At 37.0% G+C, this 18,661-nt stretch overlaps 1 protein-coding gene across 2 annotated transcripts; it reads left to right on the top strand.

Moving 5' to 3' along the window:
• Window positions 1-10,450: 10,450 nt before the first annotated feature.
• macc1 (MET transcriptional regulator MACC1) lies at window positions 10,451-16,316 on the top strand. 2 transcript variants are annotated; one of them, XM_083542546.1, is made up of 5 exons: window positions 10,451-10,573; window positions 11,722-11,848; window positions 12,606-14,635; window positions 14,772-14,960; window positions 15,546-16,316. In XM_083542546.1, the coding sequence occupies exons 2-5, from the start codon at window positions 11,731-11,733 to the stop codon at window positions 15,747-15,749; spliced, it is 2,541 nt and encodes an 846-aa protein (XP_083398672.1). In that variant the 5' UTR covers window positions 10,451-10,573; window positions 11,722-11,730; the 3' UTR covers window positions 15,750-16,316. The 2 variants fall into 2 exon arrangements, with proteins under 2 accessions (XP_083398672.1, XP_083398673.1); XM_083542547.1 differs by having other exon boundaries at window positions 10,455-10,573; window positions 14,842-14,960.
• Window positions 16,317-18,661: the final 2,345 nt, after the last annotated feature.

The raw sequence follows: 18,661 nt of genomic DNA, 5'->3' as shown, positions 1-18,661 counted from the left end.
TCTCAAGAAGCGAATGTTAACTTAGGAAAGGTAGCGCATGCAGGTGCTTTATTCACTCGGGTAAGGGGCGTTCCCTTACCTGCCATTGGGCACGCGCTCCTGTCTGTCAAGCCAGACTTGGTGCAATTGGATGCTTCTGCAGAGGTCAGGTATGAATGCCCTTCCCATAAGTGGATCTCAAACACGAGATGATAAAAGAGAACAGAAAATTTCATAAATGTTTCTCAGAGTTCAAGTGGCAGATATATTTAAACTGGCCTTCATGGTCAAATTCAGGCACAAGGAACACAAGGAATTGACATTTGATTAATGGAAAACTGTCCATGTCTTCTTGGACAAACAGAGGGTGAACGGATGGTTTCTGAATGTGTAATTACCACTGAAAAGCATGGAGAAGAAGGTGTAATGGTTTAGGGGTTTTTTGCTCATAAAACTGTTGATGATTTAGTCACAATTATGGGCATTTAACCAGCATTGCTACCAGGTCATTTTGCAGTGACATGCCATCCCATCTGGTTTGCACAGTGGGACCATAATCTATTTTCCAACAGGACAATAACCCCATATGTTCAAGAAGGAGAGTAATGGGCTGCTACATCAGATGACCTAGCCTCCGAAATCAGCTGATCTAAATCCAGTTGACCTCGTTTGATAACTTGGATTGAGGGTGAGGGGAAAAGCAGCCAACAAGTACACATCTGGGAACTCACTATTGCTGGAAAAACATTCTAGCTGACTACTCCATTAGGATGAGAAGAATCAAAAATATAAACCAATTTGGGGTATTCAAAAGGTTTTTTACTATATAATTTTAGACTTGATCTTTAATAGTTTATATTTCTTCATTATTGATGTACAATGTTCAATGTACAAAAAAAAAGAAAAAACACTGAAGGAGAAGACATGTCCAAACGTTTGCCTGGTACTGTATCTTTACATTCTTTCTGTCATAAGTTACAAGCTTTTTCCACTTAGTTTTATTTATTTTGTTTCTGTTTGAATTATTTTGTTTATCAAAATTAAAATTGGGAAAAGATCAGGCATGTTTTGTTTTGGTTTATATTTTCATATAACAAAAGCATACAGTTTGAACTCTAATCGAACTACTTTCTATATACACTTTGCACAAATGTAGCAATGAAAAAAAATTTAGGGTAGTGCAAAAATTGGCCATTTGTCAGTATTAAATATAATTTTTCCAAAATTTGTAACAGATAGTCCTATTTGATTTAAAATGGTCTAAAGAGATTTCTGTGACATGTGATCTTCTACAAATCAAATGTCAGTTTTAATACTACCTTAATTAAATATTAATTGAATCATGGTCAGATAAATAATGTATAGTGTATAATAATTGCCAACTGACAGGTGTCAATTATAAAAGACGAGGGAAACTTTACTGGAAATGTAAAAATGTATACAGTAAATAAATGTCTGCATACAATAGCTACTTGCCCTCTGACACAACTACCACAAATTCCAGGAATCCGTGTGATGTTGAGGAAGTCATATCTCACTTTGAAATCGCATTAGCACATGATACCAGTACAAAATGTGCCAAGCATTGGAGAGTGCCAAGAATTACCCAGGGTAAGCCTGGCACCACAGAAGAGATAGTGCTAGGTGTGCTGTCCTAAACTAACCCCTAATTTAAGCTCAAAAAGTGTAAGAAAAAAAAAATATTGCTACGATGGGGCCCTTATTTTTCATTTGTGTGGAATACAAGAATACAACACAAAAAAGACATACATAATAAGGTAACTACAGTGAGGAAAATAAGTATTTGAACACCCTGCTATTTTGCAAGTTCTCCCACTTAGAAATCATGGAGGGGTCTGAAATTGTCATCGTAGGTGCATGTACACTGTGAGAGACATAATCTAAAAAAAAAAATCCAGAAATCACAATGTATTATTTTTTTACTATTTCTTTGTGTGATACAGCTGCAAATAAGTATTTGAACACCTGAGAAAGTCAATGTTAATATTTGGTACAGTAGCCTTTGTTTGCAATTACAGAGGTCAAACGTTTCCTGTAGTTTTTCACCAGGTTTGCACACACTGCAGGAGGGATTTTGGCCCACTCCTCTACACAGATCTTCTCTAGATCAGTCAGGTTTCTGGCCTGTCGCTGAGAAACACGGAGTTTGAGCACCCTCCAAAGATTCTCTATTGGGTTTAGGTCTGGAGACTGGCTAGGCCACGCCAGAACCTTGATATGCTTCTTACAGAGCCACTCCTTGGTTATCCTGGCTGTGTGCTTCGGGTCATTGTCATGTTGAAAGACCCAGCCCCAACCCATCTTCAATGCTCTAAATGAGGGAAGGAGGTTGTTCCCCAAAATCTCGCAATACATGGCCCCGGCCATCCTCTCCTTAATACAGTGCAGTCGCCCTGTCCCATGTGCAGAAAAACACCTTCAAAGCATGATGCTACCACCCCCATGCTTCACAGTAGGGATGGTGTTCTTGGGATGGTACTCATCATTCTTCTTCCTCCAAACACGTTTAATGGAATTATGACCCAAAAGTTCTATTTTGGTCTCATCTGACCACATGACTTTCTCCCATGACTCCTCTGGATCATCCAAATGGTCATTGGCAAACTTAAGACGTGCCTGGACATGTGCTGGTTTAAGCAGGGGAACCTTCCGTGCCATGCATGATTTCAAACCATGACGTCTTAGTGTATTACCAACAGTAACCTTGGAAACGGTGGTCCCAGCTCTTTTCAGGTCATTGACCAGCTCCTCCCATGTAGTTCTGGGCTGATTTCTCACCTTCCTTAGGATCATTGAGACCCCACGAGGTGAGATCTTGCATGGAGCCCCAGTCCGAGGGAGATTGACAGTCATGTTTAGCTTCTTCCATTTTCTAATGATTGCTCCAACAGTGGACCTTTTTTCACCAAGCTGCTTGGCAATTTCCCCGTAGCCCTTTCCAGCCTTGTGGAGGTGTACAATTTTGTCTCTAGTGTCTTTGGAGAGCTCTTTGGTCTTGGCCATGTTAGTAGTTGGATTCTTACTAATTGTATGGGGTGGACAGGTGTCTTTATGCAGCTAACGACCTCAAACAGGTGCATCTAATTTAGGATAATAAATGTAGTGGAGGTGGACATTTTAAAGGCAGACTAACAGGTCTTTAAGGGTCAGAATTCTAGCTTAAAGACAGGTGTTCAAATACTTATTTGCAGCTGTATCATACAAATAAATAGTTTAAAAATCATACATTGTGATTTCTGGATTTATTTTTTTAGATTATGTCTCTCACAGTGGACATGCACCTACGATGACAATTTCAGACCCCGCCATGATTTCTAAGTGGGAGAACTTGCAAAATAGCAGGTGTTCAAATACTTATTTTCCTCACTGTAAATGTGAGTAATAGAGGGTACTCATCATTCAAAAAGTGTGCACTGATCCAGTATTCATTTTGAGATATGGAATCTAGTACTATAAATGGTATAGAATTCTAGCATTGGTTGCTGTGAATACAGAGCTATGCCTGAAACTACACTCTTGAATGCACACACATTTTCTCACTCATTCATACTTAAGGCCAGTTAAATTTAGACGGCTTACCTTTTGACATATGTTTGGAAGTTGGGAGCAAACCAGAGAACCCAAAGAAAATGCACATAATCAGGTTTCAAATTAAAATAAAAACAAATCAAATCTTATTCGTTACATACACATTAATACAGATTATGACATGTATGACATGAAATGCTTTTAAAGACTGTCCAGCATGTAAATAGAATATTACAGTACAAAATACAGTGAGGAAAATAAGTATTTAAACACCCTGCTATTTTGCAAGTTTTCCCACTTAGAAATGGGAGGGGTCTGAAATTGTCATTGTAGGTGCATGTCCACTGTGAGAGACATAATCTAAAAAAAAATATATATCCAGAAATCACAATATATGATTTTTAAACTATTTATTTGTATGATACCGCTGCAAAAAAGTATTTGAACACCTGTCTATCAGCTAGAATTCTGAACCTCAAAGACCTGTTAGTCTGCCTTTAAAATGTCCACCTCCACTACATTTATTATCCTAAATTATATGCACCTGTTTGAGGTCGTTAGCTGCAAAAAGACACCTGTCTACCCCATACAATCAGTAAGAATCCAACTACTAACATGGCCAAGACCAAAGAGCTGTCCAAAGACACTAAAGACAAAATTGTACACCTCCACAAGGCTGGAAAGGGCTACGGGGAAATTGCCAAGCAGCTTGGTGAAAAAAGGTCCACTGTTGGAGCAATCATTAGAAAATGGAAGAAGCTAAACATGACTGTCAATCTCCCTCGGACTGGGGCTCGATGCAAGATCTCACCTCGTGGGGTCTCAATGATCCTAAGGAAGGTGAGAAATCAGCCCAGAACTACACAGGAGGAGCTGGTCAATGACCTAAAAAGAGCTGGGACCACCGTTTCCAAGGTTACTGTTGGTAATACACTAAGACGTCATAGTTTGAAATCATGCATGGCAAGGAAGGTTCCCCTGCTTAAGCCAGCACATGTCCAGGCACGTCTTAAGTTTGCCAATGACCATTTGAATGATGAAGAGGAGTCATGAGAGAAAGTCATGTGGTCAGATAAGACCAAAATAGAACTTTTGGGTCATAATTCCACTAAACGTGTTTGGAGGAAGAAGAATGATGAGTACCATCCCAAGAACACTATCCCTACTGTGAAGCATGGGGGTGGTAGCATCATGCTTTGGGGGTGTTTTTCTGCACATGGAACAGGGCAACTGCACTGTATTAAGGAGAGGATGACCGGGGCCATGTATTGCAAGATTTTGAGGAACAACCTCCTTCCCTCAGTTAGAGCATTGAAGATGGGTCGAGGCTGGGTCTTCCAACATGACAATGACCTGAAGCACACAGCCAGGATAACCAAGGAGTGGCTCTGTAAGAAGCATATCAAGGTTCTGGCGTGGCCTAGCCAGTCTCCAGACCTAAACCCAATAGAGAATCTTTGGAGGGAGCTCAAACTCCTTGTTTCTCAGCGACAGGCCAGAAACCTGACTGATCTAGAGAAGATCTGTGTGGAGGAGTGGGCCAAAATACCTCCTGCACTGTGTGCAAACCTGGTAAAAAACTACAGGAAACGTTTGACCTCTGTAATTGCAAACAAAGGCTACTGTACCAAATATTAACATTGACTTTCTCAGGTGTTCAAATACTTATTTGCAGCTGTATCATACAAATCAATAGTTATAAAATCATACATTGTGATTTCTGGATTTTTTTTTTTTAGATTATGTCTCTCACAGTGGACCTGCACCTACGATGACAATTTCAGACCCCTCCATGATTTCTAAGTGGGAGAACTTGCAAAATAGCAGGGTGTTCAAATACTTCTTTTCCTCACTATATATAAAATTATTACTTTATATTTGTATTTTAATTCAAGTATAATAAAAGCATAAAGTATAATTATAAGCATAAAATATAATAAAAGGATAGTTTTATATATATATATATATATATATATATATATATATATATATATATATATATATATATATATATATATATATATATATATATATATATATATACTCACACACACACACACACACACACACACACACACACACGCATTGTTTATACAGTATACAATAAATTATATATACAAGAATAAGACATAAATGGATAGGTATGGATATTTAGTTCATGTGCTTATATTAAAGTGACACAGAGGTGTGAAAGAAAAGTAGACAGTAAGAGAAGTCCAAGTACTAGGTGCAAGGTGTTTTCATGGTTTCAACTCCGAATGGCCTGAAGGAAAAAACTGCTCCTCATTCAGTCTGTGTTTGCCTTCAAGGAGCCTATTAAGTATTTAGCTCATCTGTCAGAGACGCATCCCCTTTCACCATTCTGAAGGATGGTGTTTTATAGTCTGTGATCATTCTCAGTGCCTGCCACAGGCTCTTAGTTACCATGTTGAATTTGTAATTCTAGTTTCCTCCCGTAGCGCTGGATTAGGATTGAACTTGGAGCTACCTTCCACAAAATGGAAAGTAAAAAAAAACAAAAGTAAAATCCAAATAAAATCTATATTGTATTTTTTTGTATTCAAAACAATGTATTCTTGCTGATTGCAGGTTTTTTTTGTTTGTTTGTTTTTTTGTTTTTTGCACACAATTTTTGAAGGAAATCAGTAGGAAGGTTGTTTCAAACATCTTGTAGAACTAACAACAGAGATTCTGTGGATGCAGGCTTGCCTTAAATCTTTCTTTATCTTTATGTAATCCCAGACAGACTTGATTATGTTGAGACCAGAGAACTGTGGGGGCCAAAATGATTACTTTCACTACTCTTTGTTCTACTCTACACTGAGCCCAAAACCTTATTTTCAACTACTTATTAAAAATAATCTCACAAATAAAGTCATAGCTGTTGTGGCAATTTAGAATCAGGAGTTTCTTCAATTGTTCATTGCTATCAAAATGTTGCTTTTGTTGCTTGCTGTTGATCTGATGTAAATAAATTCAAAACACGCTCTACCCTGATTGGTTTGTTGCTGTTTGCTTGACCAGGTACGCTTTTATCCACTCAAAAATAAAAAGGAATGACTGATTTCACCAAATGATGATGAGTAAAAATATAAGAACAGATATGTGAAAAAGCTACATTAAAGTACATTACATTTACTTCATTACTGTCCACCACTGCCTGCTTAGTATAATTAGTTCATCACACACCTGTCTTCAGTCCTACAAAATCCCTTACCTGATTGTGGAATTGTACAATGTGTGCAAAACTAAGAACTGAAAGCCAAAAGGTAGTTACACCAAATTTTTATTTGATTTGTTAAGTCACCAAAATAAATTTACAGAACTCTACATCTCCACTCCACATCCTATTCTATTCAATCCTATTCTGCTGAGGTGAATGCAATTCATAGTTTGTTTCATGTCTGAAGTTAGCCAGTAGATGTCAGTCTCTGTCAGGTTTTTGTTTGTGACACGTAAAAAAAACAAAACAAAGAAAACAAAAAACCCATAAAATATAAAATATAATAATTACATCTTGCAATTTCTGCTTGGTTTGTCATTATATTCGTTGCACTTATCCAAATTGATTTGATTGATTCTGGAATTCACATCTTTCTTTCAGAACAGGTTAGAAAGACTGTAAAACAATAAGTAAAAAATCAGCCTTGTTCAAAGGTTTGTATAGATTTTATTATTTACTATATGCTTTAGTCTTTTTAAAGGGGTTACACAGTTCAAAATAGTTTGAGTAACTAACTTAGCCTGCGTCTAGAAAATTTTATTGCAAAAAAAACAAAAAAACAATTAAAAGCAAAAACAAATTCAGTTATATAGATCCTTTGTGTTGTATCCACTACTGTATCTCTGTGAAACAACAAACAAAAAAGACATATGCACAGAGACATTTTTATAGTTTAAAAGATACAGTATATACTTGGCTAAACACAAACATTTTTTACAAAGGTTTTTACAGATTATTAAATTAAAATTAAAAACAAAAAGAAAAATTTATGCATCGCACATTTTACTTGCCCTTAACATAAGATTCAATAAAAAAAGATACAAACAAAGAAAATAAAGAATAAAAATAAATTAGAGTAATAAAATAGAATATAGGACTAGTTACAATACAATACAATATGGTTGCAGATAATACAGTTTGTTGCATTCAGACTATATATATATATATATATATATATATATATATATATATATATATATATATATATATATATATATATATATATATATATATATCACTGTGCAAGTCTAAGGCAAGACATTTCTGTACAAATATGGCAGTAGATGCTTATTATTGGAAGAATATTTATTATTTACAGACATGGCTTTGCCAAAAAAAAAAATCTAATGTAATAAATTTTTTTTAAGTTAGCATTTTTGTTTTTGCATTTGGTTTTGCATGTTTAAAAAAAGGAATTTAAATAAATGTTTATGTGGTAAATGTTTAAACCGGCTTTTCTTATTAAACAAACAATTGGGTGGTCACACTTAATATTGACTTTGTTTAGTTTACTGTGTTCATAATGATTGAATGTTTTTGATAATTGAAGGCAGCTTTGCTTCACATCATTTCTTTGCACAAATAACGCCATGTGGACATTTACAGTCACATGAAAATGAAAGTAGACCCTCTTTGAATTCTATGGTTTTGCCCACCAGGACATAAAAATCATCTGGGTAATTTTGGCTCATTTTTTTCTTTTTACAATGTTGCTTCATGTCTTTGAAGTTCATTCATTGCTGCACAGCTCTCGCACAGGTTCAGCCACAGCATTTCAGTCAGGTTGATCCCTGGACTTTGACTGGTCCATTGCAACACCTCAATTATTTTCTTTTTTCAGCTATTCTGTTGTAGATTTTATGGTGTCCTTGTGGTCATATTTCTTTAGCATTGCCCAATTTTGGCCAGTACTTTGGTATAAAGAGGAGTTCATGACCAACTTAATGACTGTGAGTTGCTCAGTTCCTGTTTCTGCAAAACAAGTCCAAATCATCCACCTACACCACCGTGCTTGACAGTTGGTATGTTTGTGCTGATACAGTATATTGTGTTTGGTGTTTTTACCAAACATCTCTGCTTTAGTCATCAGTCCAAATGACATCGATACAGAAATATTATGAATTGTTTTTGAAGCAACTATGCAAACCTAAGACATGGTGCAATGTTTTTTTTTTTTAATAATCCCTTCTTAACAAAATATATTTGTTTAGTCTTTTTCTTATCGTAGTCATAAACCTTCACATTTAACATGTTAAGTGAGCCTACACTTGTAGACTCTGAAATGTGTCTCTTTTTTTTTATTTAGCAATTTCTCTGAACACTGCAAGATCTGACATTGGGGTAACTTTCCTGGGATGTCCACATCTGGGAAGATTGGCAACTGCCTTTTTTCCGCTTGTGAATAATGTTCTTCACTGTAGAATCTTCTTCTTCTCACTGTAGAATGATGAGCTTTAAATTGTTTGGAAATGGCCTTAAAACCCAAAACAGTTGCTTTTCTAAGATCAATAATGATCTAATTCTTAAATGGCAGTGTTAACCTGAATGTTAACCTGAATGTTTATAACAAACTGCTAAAACTTGGGCTTTTATAGAGGTGGTCACACTTGCTGATGATCAATTTGATTAGCAGCACCTGCTTCTACTTAATCTCTTAAATATCTTAAATTAAGTTGTAAGGGTGTACTTTGTTTTTCACACATTACTTTTTAATTTCACTTTTATTTTTGTAAAGTAAATAATTACGCAATGTTATACACCATGTGTTGTTGATCTGAGGTTGTATTTAACTCATTCTAAAACCTGCTATAGACCAGATTATTTTTTATTTTGTCTTGATACATAAAATAACAATGTAAATGAATGTACAGGGTTATTCAAAAAGAATGAACCAGTTTAATTGCACAATATTTTATTAAGGAAAAGTAATACAAAACTCCAGCCAAGTTACAAGTATTATACTCACAATCAAGTTAGATAACTCTTTTTTCAAATGGTCACTGACTCATTCCATGACGATGCTTGAGAACTGAAGCAATGCCTCATGATGTTGATTCATTCTTTTTAAATAACCCTGTATATAGAGAGAATGGATGCAAAAGGAGGAAAACGTGCATTCCTGTTATTTTGTGGAAATCAGTTTCTGGCATGTTTTGTGTACATGTGTCCTCTTAGAGGGAATGAGCAATCCAAAGTTATTCTGACTGAAACACTGTAATTAATGATTAAACAAGTTGTCCTTACAGGATTTCTGGGAATTCTCTTCCAGGATGGCAGTACCCCAACCATAGAACATTATAGCTTTTTTAATGGTTCGATAAATGTGAGCTTTGCTTCAAGAGAAGTCCTCTCCATAATCATCATCCTCATCATCACTAAAGCACCTGTTGTACATACTGAGGGAACACCTTCATTGAGGAATGTTTCTTTGCTCAGTTGCTGGTAAAAACAGTTAGAAGTGTACTAATAAATTTGATGTTGTTGATGATTTGCTACCTCTCTGTGTGTAGTGAGGTAGACAGACACATGGGAAAATCTCTTAACTTTGCATCTCCTCTCTATTTTTAAAACAGCTGAAAATCAATTTATTAGCCTACTATTTGGATTTCAAGTCTTATAATACTATTTAAACAATACCAAAAACAGTTTATCTTTATTTTTTCTGTCTGCAAAGAAACTGTTCTATCTACTTGATCTCTTAACTTAAAAGCCCAAGCATGATGCTGTAAACCCGGTATGAACATAAAGCCCGTTTTCCCACGGATACCGAAACCACCTTTAGTTTCAGGTGTTGCAACCCTTGTTTCATACAGAAGCCACGGAATTCTGGGTATCAGAGTCATAACGTGGAACTACAGAACTCCGATTAGTTTCTAAAAGACTACATATCCCACAATGCATGTGTTTACTATGTAAACCAAGTTTCAGACGTAATGTGAAAGGTGTACGGCTGTTGACACTCCCTATCTCCCGGGATTGTGGTTTTTTTTTTATTATTGAAAAGTTGCCTAGTAAACGTGGCAGCTGAAACGCCGGTCTCGGGTGAGTTATATTTCGTTTATCAACGTTTTTACTGTGTTGTGGAAGCTGTATCTGGCAAAATTTCGCAAAACCTACAACTTTTTCTTTTCTTGGCACTACTGAATCTCTGAAGAGCTAAAATTGGTGAATGGAAGCGCGTCCATGTGAGGGGTTTAGATGTGTAGGTCAGCTTCGGCGTGGTTTTCATTTCACTTAAATATATAACATATCTTATGTAAACATGACTGCTGATTCTCACCACTACCTTTTATAGTCGTACCTTTTTATTTAAAAAAATAAATAAAAATGAAGCTTTAGACTTCCGGACACGCTCCTACACTCGTAGTAGATACTATAATAGCAATTTATGGTAGTATTTATTGTAGTAGTATTTACACACCTATCTGACACACTGAATATGTTTTATGTTAGAAACATAGAGTTTATTTCATACCCTAACGAGTGCACTTAGGGGATGTAGGAGAGTGATTTTGGATGGTTTCAGGCAGGTGCGTTCGCGTGTATACAGTGTGTGCGTGCGCGCGCGTGCTTGTGAGCGTGGCGAGTTGAATAGAGGCTTTCTGTCCTCCAGCAAGATCCCGGTCAGGAAGCGGTGTGTTTCAGACAAGAACAACCTGTTTATTTTTTTTTGTTTTTTTTTTTGTGTGCAGCGGCATAGAAAGGCGCATCATTAATGTCTGACTTGTTGTGACAAACTAAACACCCGAGTGACTATTGCACACACCTAGAAATTCTCCTTTTGCACTAATGACTAGATTCACGTTTGCATTGTTATTGAGATACTTGCGTATAATTGTTCACAAGGGTCACACTGAGGTTAGGCAGAACTATTCTTTACAGCACGAAGGGGTATTTTGATGTAATAAAAAATTAAATAAATGTATAAAACATTATTTCACTTGAGCTTAATGTTTTCTGGCTGTTGGTTAAAATTCTTATTGGGCTAACACTAAAATTATAAAGAAAAGTTTCACTTATTAAATTTTGTTTGTTGTATATGCTCAGTAAATAAGTATCTCAATAATATCCCCCCCCCAACCATCTACTGAAGATTACTTTTACAGTGTCAAAGTACACACGTATATTTCTAGCGATTAGAATTATAATACCTACCATTAACCCTAATGTTTTTTTCTTCTTCCACTCAGATGTAAAAGATGGCAGGCGTAAGAGCAAAGTCAATACGACAAACTGGGAGTCTGCTTCGAAGTCGCTCAGAAGGGACCCTGATCGATCTAGATGACAATGTAACCATCAATAACAATAGCTTACAAGGTAATCATGAATAGTTCATTAATAGATCAGGTCATGAATGTGTGCATGTATTTTATTTATTTATTTATTTTTATGTATACACAAGCTGCTAAAGCTAAGCGACCTTGATTGTATTCTTTTGGGAAACATTTTTTTATGTGCCATTGAGGTGTGGTTACATTTCAAGACTTAAGGTGATATTTAGTTCTGTGTGCCTTCAGTTTGTCAGGCTAATTATGCAGAATTGTCACTAACCTAAGATACTTGTTTCTGATTTAGTTTCTGAACATATTTGATGCTACTGGCATTTTTCTTTTCTTTTTTCTTAATACCACTTAACTGACTGGAATAAGGTGACTAAATCTAGAGGCCATCATGCATTCTTTAGTTCTGAGTGTATAGTCTGGTTTTACAGGTGAGGTCATAGATAGCTGGGTTTCTCCACATTTTTATATTTTAGTCATGCTGGTAAATGTTCATCATTGTCTCAGACTTTAGCATGTGTGAAGACAGCACTTTGCTACACCTGGAGATTCATGTAGTTCTGTCTATATTCTGCAAACAACAGTGAAATATTTTTTTGTAATATTTGTACTATATTATTTACTACAATTGATTTTTTTGTGGTGACTCAGCTAACAATCATTTATGCAAACGAATGCTATACAAGTACCAGTGATGTTAGTTAGGCAGTAAAGTTGTTGTGTGCAAGAGTCATGAAATGCTTAAGATTCCCTTACTGTTTGACCTTACTCTTCTATATCTGTTCTTTATCCAGGGAGTTACATTTCAAAACATTTGGAATGGCCTGTTTTGCAGCCTGCCATCCAATCTCAAGGACAAACAACAAATCCCTTCTGGAACAAACTGTCTCAGTCAAATCCTTTCTTAGATGACATTGTACATAGAAACACCACTGAATTACAGGTGTCCATACTGAAGGAGGATCCATCAGCCTTGTTTGGTAACAGTACTGAAGACTGTGAAAGTACATCGTCAGATGAAAACAATTTTGGTAATTTTTTGGGGCCTGAGAGGAATAGCCTTAATCGATCTGGACGTTGGAGAAGTGCCTCAGACATTCTTGATAGTCTTGCAAAAAAAGAATCCCAAAAGGAGAAGAGTGCTCAAGGACCATTCTTGAAACCTGATTTTGACTGGCTTAAAAATGATATGGAGGCTTATAAAATGGCCTGGCTGAGTCACAGGCAATTGACCAGGTCCTGTTTGAACCTCAGCCTGATAAAGCAAAGTCCTGGTTGGGCTCAAACACAAGCCACAGACACACAGGTTTTTTGTAAAGTTGATCACAATGGAGGCTCAGTGCAGTTGCCAGACTCTCATATTAGTGCCCACATTCCCAAAGGTCATGTTGCTCCAGGGGAGATCCAGGAAATTGGACTCAAAGCTAGTCTTGATCCTCCACGTGGAATCAATAATAATTATGTTACATCTGTGAGTCCTCTTTTGGAACTCAGTTTGAGCAATCCTAATACTATGGAAGGCATCTCACTTGATATTAAAATGGCAGCGGAAGTGAAAAACGACCCTTTGAGTCAAGTCATGACTACATTTGTAGGTCTGGTGGCCCATAGAAAAGATGGACCTTATGAAAAAGTTAAAGACTGTTACATATATAAGGACATGTTACAAATGAAGATCCAGGACCTAAAACCTCACATGTTCATCATTGCTGCTGCAGAGGCCACAGTCATCCAGCCACCAGCAGCCTCAGTGTGGGACTATTTAAACCGACATTACACAGTCGCAGTATATGGTCCCAAGCATATTCATCCATCTTTTAAAGTTGTGCAAGTCATCTCTTGCTATAATCTTGTTCCACCCAGACTTCCTTTCTCAGACATCCAAAAAGGTAAAAGGAACTTGCCCCCTGTTGTGTTGCAACTGTGGGGAAAGCATGAGTTTAATCCACAAAGCCTAACTGATTTGCACATTACAACCAGTGTAATGGAATCAAAGTTTGAAGTGAAAAATGAGGATCAGAAAAAAGTGGTCAAAATGGAGGTGCTCAAAGCAGGCAGAGTGATCCACTTGCCATTGGACCTATCCAAGACAAGCAATGGAGATATGGGTTCGTTTAATCTCGCTATCCATGTAAAGGATTCAAATAGCCTCTTATTAGCAGAGTTTAACATTACTTCTCCTGAGGCTGCTCCTTTGAGGACAGAAAAGCATGGATTCAGAAATGTGGACCGTCATAGGGAAGTGACCCGTACTCAAGCTATTCCAGAAGAATCTGTCCCAGAGTTTCCAAAGTTTCAGGATATGCCAGTAAATATACAGTGGTATGGAATTGCCTTGAAATCTCTTCTAAGACAGCCAAGAGTTGAGTATCTCCTAGAGTACTTCAAGGGTGACACAATTGCTCTGCTTTCCAGAGAAACTGTTAAATCTGTTGGACAGTCAAAAGTAAAAGAGTGGTATATTGGCTTCCTCAGGGGAAGTGTTGGTTTGGTACACTGTAAAAATGTGAAGGTCATAACAAAGGACCAAGTAATTGACTATTCTGGGGTTAGACTCACAACACAAACCTTGCTGGACAACATGACTTTGCCCTTTAAAAAGCTCACCTACATGTACTCTGCAATTCAGACCTTAGTAACGGATCACATAAACTCTTGGAGGACTTTTGCTGCAGCTCTGGGCTACACAAACCTTACCGTAGACAGTTTCTCTAGAAGGCGAGCTGATACAGAAGCAGAGAAAGTAGCATGTGTACTTGAGAAACTTAAGGAAGACTGCCACACAGACAAAACTAAAAGGAAATTTCAACATGAACTCATAATTGTATGTATTTTTATTCATATAAATACCTCTCAGTAATTTAGTTCATTAGATTTTGAATATTGACCCAGTGTCCTGAATATATTGAGATGAGCTTGTTTTTCATAGCATGGCATTATGTCCTTTTTTTCCTTAACAGGGCCTCTTTAAAATGGATGCTCAGGGCCTTGTAGCCCATTTAATTCAGAACACAGTTATTCTGTCCACAGCAGTTGAGCTTGGTGTACGGTGGAGGGAACTGGCTGAGAAGATTGGAAAACTTTCCAATTCTCAGATTGCTGGTTATGAGGCACCACACAGAGGGAAAAATGGAGAAGTCAGTGCCCAGGTAAGCATATCTAAAGCATTTCCAGTGTGGATTATATTCAATGATGCTGGTGCTCTAATTTCTTTTTACACATTTTGTAGTGCTAACAGACTGAAAATGAAATGGCCTTTATTGGGATTATATTGCATGCACCTTCACATAGTATTTAAGTTGGAGAAAGTACCAATACATTTAATTGAATTATATAATTATTATTAATTAATCTATTTGTATAACTTTCTTCTTCTTTCTATAAATAAAACTCACTCTCTATCTATCTACTTGTAATTCTCTCACTTTATGGGACATTCCACCTGTATCACTCTTTGTCATCTATTTTTCTACCAGTAACTGCCTGCCTGTATTTCTGTTTGTTTTAAACTTGCAGACTAAGTCAATCTAACATCAAAGTTTGTTGTTGGTTTAAGCGAGTCCATCTACTGTATGTTCATTTAAAGTTTTACATGATCTTAATAAAAATGCACCACATAGGTTCATAGAACAGTTTTTAAAATATTAAGTATTAAAAGTGCATTAAAGTAGAACATTTTGTATAGGTTAGCAGTGTATACATAGGTGTGTAATGTGTTTACTTTTGTCTTTCAGTCAATGTGGAAGCCTGCATATGATTTCCTGTACTCGTGGAGTATGCAGTATGGTGAGGGCTATAGGGACATGATTCAGGATCTCCATCTGGCCCTGGACAAGATGAAGAGCCCAGTGACTAAACACTGGAGACAGATTACTGGAGCTCTCATTACAGTAAACTGCATGGAGTTCTTAAGAGCCTCTGCCTTTCACACAGCATAGTGAACATCAAGCTGCAACCTTTTAGAATGTTAGAATGTCTTTTTTCTGTAGATACATCGTCTAAATGCTTTCTTTGTATAGTTTATAATTGAAAATGTTAAAATATGAATGTTTGTTGGACTTTGCTGGAATGTCTTTTGTTTGTTTGTTTTTGTTTTGTTGTTTGTTCGACATGTGAAGTTTTGTAGGACAACAAAAAGGTTTTCAACAATACGTGTTTCTTCATGTTAATATACTGTATAGTTGAATATTATGTTACACTTTGTTAATGTGCATTTCAATCTCCTAACATTGAAGTAGCGAGAATCTGGGCACTGTCTTTATATCAAGTGCAGCCTCTTAACACAAAGCCTGAATACGTTTATTCTGTTGCCTCTACAACTGATTGCTTTAAATGTGACTTTAATTTATGATCTAAATGAGGGGAAAGCCTTTGCGTTATAAGATGTTTTGTAGAATTACTGTAAATATTTTACCAATGCACAAAAAAATATTGTTAACTGTTACTATTTTTAATATTTAATCTGGAAACTATTATTGCTGAACTTAAATAATAAAACACATTTTTTGGATTAACATTTCATTTAAATTCATGTTATAAACACATGGTATTTTCTGCATTGAGTCTACATGGATTTATGCATTTAGACTCACAGAAAGCTGTGTCAGCAAAGTGTTTTGGCTGTTTCTGTGTTCGTAATTTGCTTTCTCTCAGTAGCTTTTTAAATGATGCTGTTTGCAGGGTACAGGATTGTGCAGTGACCTCGATATCACAATAGACAATTTGCTGCAGAGAGCAACAAGGAATACAAGCTGTTCTTCAATGTATATGAATACAGATCCAAAGTATTGCTTGATTCAGTTAGGTCAGTTATGAGCAATATCTATTTAATATTTTAATTCACTACCTGATAGTACCATGTACTGTAGTATCCATACAAAGCAAATGTACTCTCAATGGTGCCACATTCATTCTTCATGCCTATTTTCCATAGATAAAACTAAACATGGACTTACCAAGTACTTTTTGACTGGTAGGGTGGGATCTTATTGTACCCAGATTTGTGTAAATGGTCTGGGTTATACTTTTCATCCTTGTGTATTTGAATTTATGAAAAATCATTTGCACAGCATTTAGAATACTGGGAAAAAAATCACAGACAAAGGGTTTGTCATGTTTTAAAATTTTTTCCCTCTATATACTTTATGAAAACCTGATCTTTGCATCTTATGTGTGTGAGCTTGCTAGATGTCTCATTCCAAATATATAGGCATAAATATGCAGTTGATTCACCCACCCACCTTCTTTGCCAATAATGGCCTTCAATCGAGTGGATTTCTGAAAGAATTTCTGCAAGATGTGGGAGTGTGACCGCTCAATCAAAAAAGCATTTGTTAGGTCAAGCAGCAGTGTTGGCGGAGAAGGCCTGGCTCATAATCAATCCTGCAATTTGGCCATATATTGTCAGATAGGGTTCAATCTGGTCAGGGGTTTAGGTTCCTTCACACCAAACTCAAAATTATATATTTATGTGAACCTTGCTTTGTGCATGGGGAAAGTGAATTATTATCCCTCGTCTATCATACCTTACTGTTGGCATGATTGGCAATATGCATTTACTATGCTTCCACCAAACCCAGATTTGTCAGTTAGACTGCTTTTCACTGAGCTCCAGAATCTATTGGTGTCATGCTTAACACCATTCCAGCTGACACTTGGCACTACACATAAGAATCTTTTTTTTTTCCAGCTGATCAGCCATGGAAACCTTCTTCTTCTTTCGGCTACTCCCTTTAGGGGTGGCCACAGCAGATCATCCGTCTCCATACCCTGTCCTCTACATCTGCCTCTTTCAAACCAACTACCTGCATGTCTTCCCTCACCACATCCATTAACCTCCTCCTTGGCCTTCCCCTTTTCCTCTTTCCTGTCGGTTATATCCTCAGCATTCTTCTACTAATATACCCCATGTCCCTAGTTGGCACATGTCCAAACCATCCAAATCGCACCTCCCTCACTTTGTCTCCAAAGTTGCTCTAAATGCACTGTCCCTCTATTAAACTAATTTCTAATCCTGTCCATTGTCGTCACTAATAATGAAAATCTCAGCATCTTCAGCTCTCCCACCTCCAGCTCCACCTCCTGTCTTTTAATCAATGCCACTGTCTCTAATCCATACAACAACGCAGGTCTCACCACAGTCCTATAAACTTTCCCTTTTACTCTTGCAGATACCTGCACTCTTTTCTTTACTTCTCTAATACACTCTCCATTACTTTGCACTGTTGACCCCAGCTACTTTAACTCCTTCACCTTCTCCACCTCTTCTCCCTGCAACTGCAACACTCCACTACCCTCTGACTTTCATTCCCCTTCTCTCTAGTGCAACCTGCTCACTATTCTCACTGCAAATCACAATATCATCCGCAAACATTATAGTCCATGGAGACTCCTTTCTGACCCGTCCATCACCACTGCAAACAGGAAAGGGCAAAATCTACCACCATCTGAACTTCCACATTCCTCTCCTTAAATCCATACCTACCCATCACCTTCTTGTTACCTCTATTCTCTTTACCAACATGGCCTTCGGAATCTGTCTCTATCACCAATCGTTCATTCCTAGGTTCACTTTCCACCACTTCATCTAACTCACTCCAGAATTTTTCCTTCTCCTCCATCTCACAACCCACTTGTGGAGCATAGGCACTGATGACATATATCATCACCCCTTCAACTTTAGGATTCACATTCATCCCCCTATCAGAAACTCTCTTCACCTCCACTACACTCTTACTTAACTCTTCCTTCAGAATCACCCCTACATCATTTCTCCTTCCATCCACACCATGATAGAACAGTTTAAACTCCCTCTAATGTTCCTGGCCTTACTCCCTTTCCAGTTGGTCTC

The sequence above is a fragment of the Silurus aristotelis genome, assembly GCF_946808225.1.
Source record: "Silurus aristotelis genome assembly, chromosome: 1".
Classification (NCBI taxonomy): domain Eukaryota; kingdom Metazoa; phylum Chordata; class Actinopteri; order Siluriformes; family Siluridae; genus Silurus; species Silurus aristotelis.
Note: the sequence above shows the minus strand (reverse complement) of the source record. Positions and strands in the feature narration are given on the sequence as shown.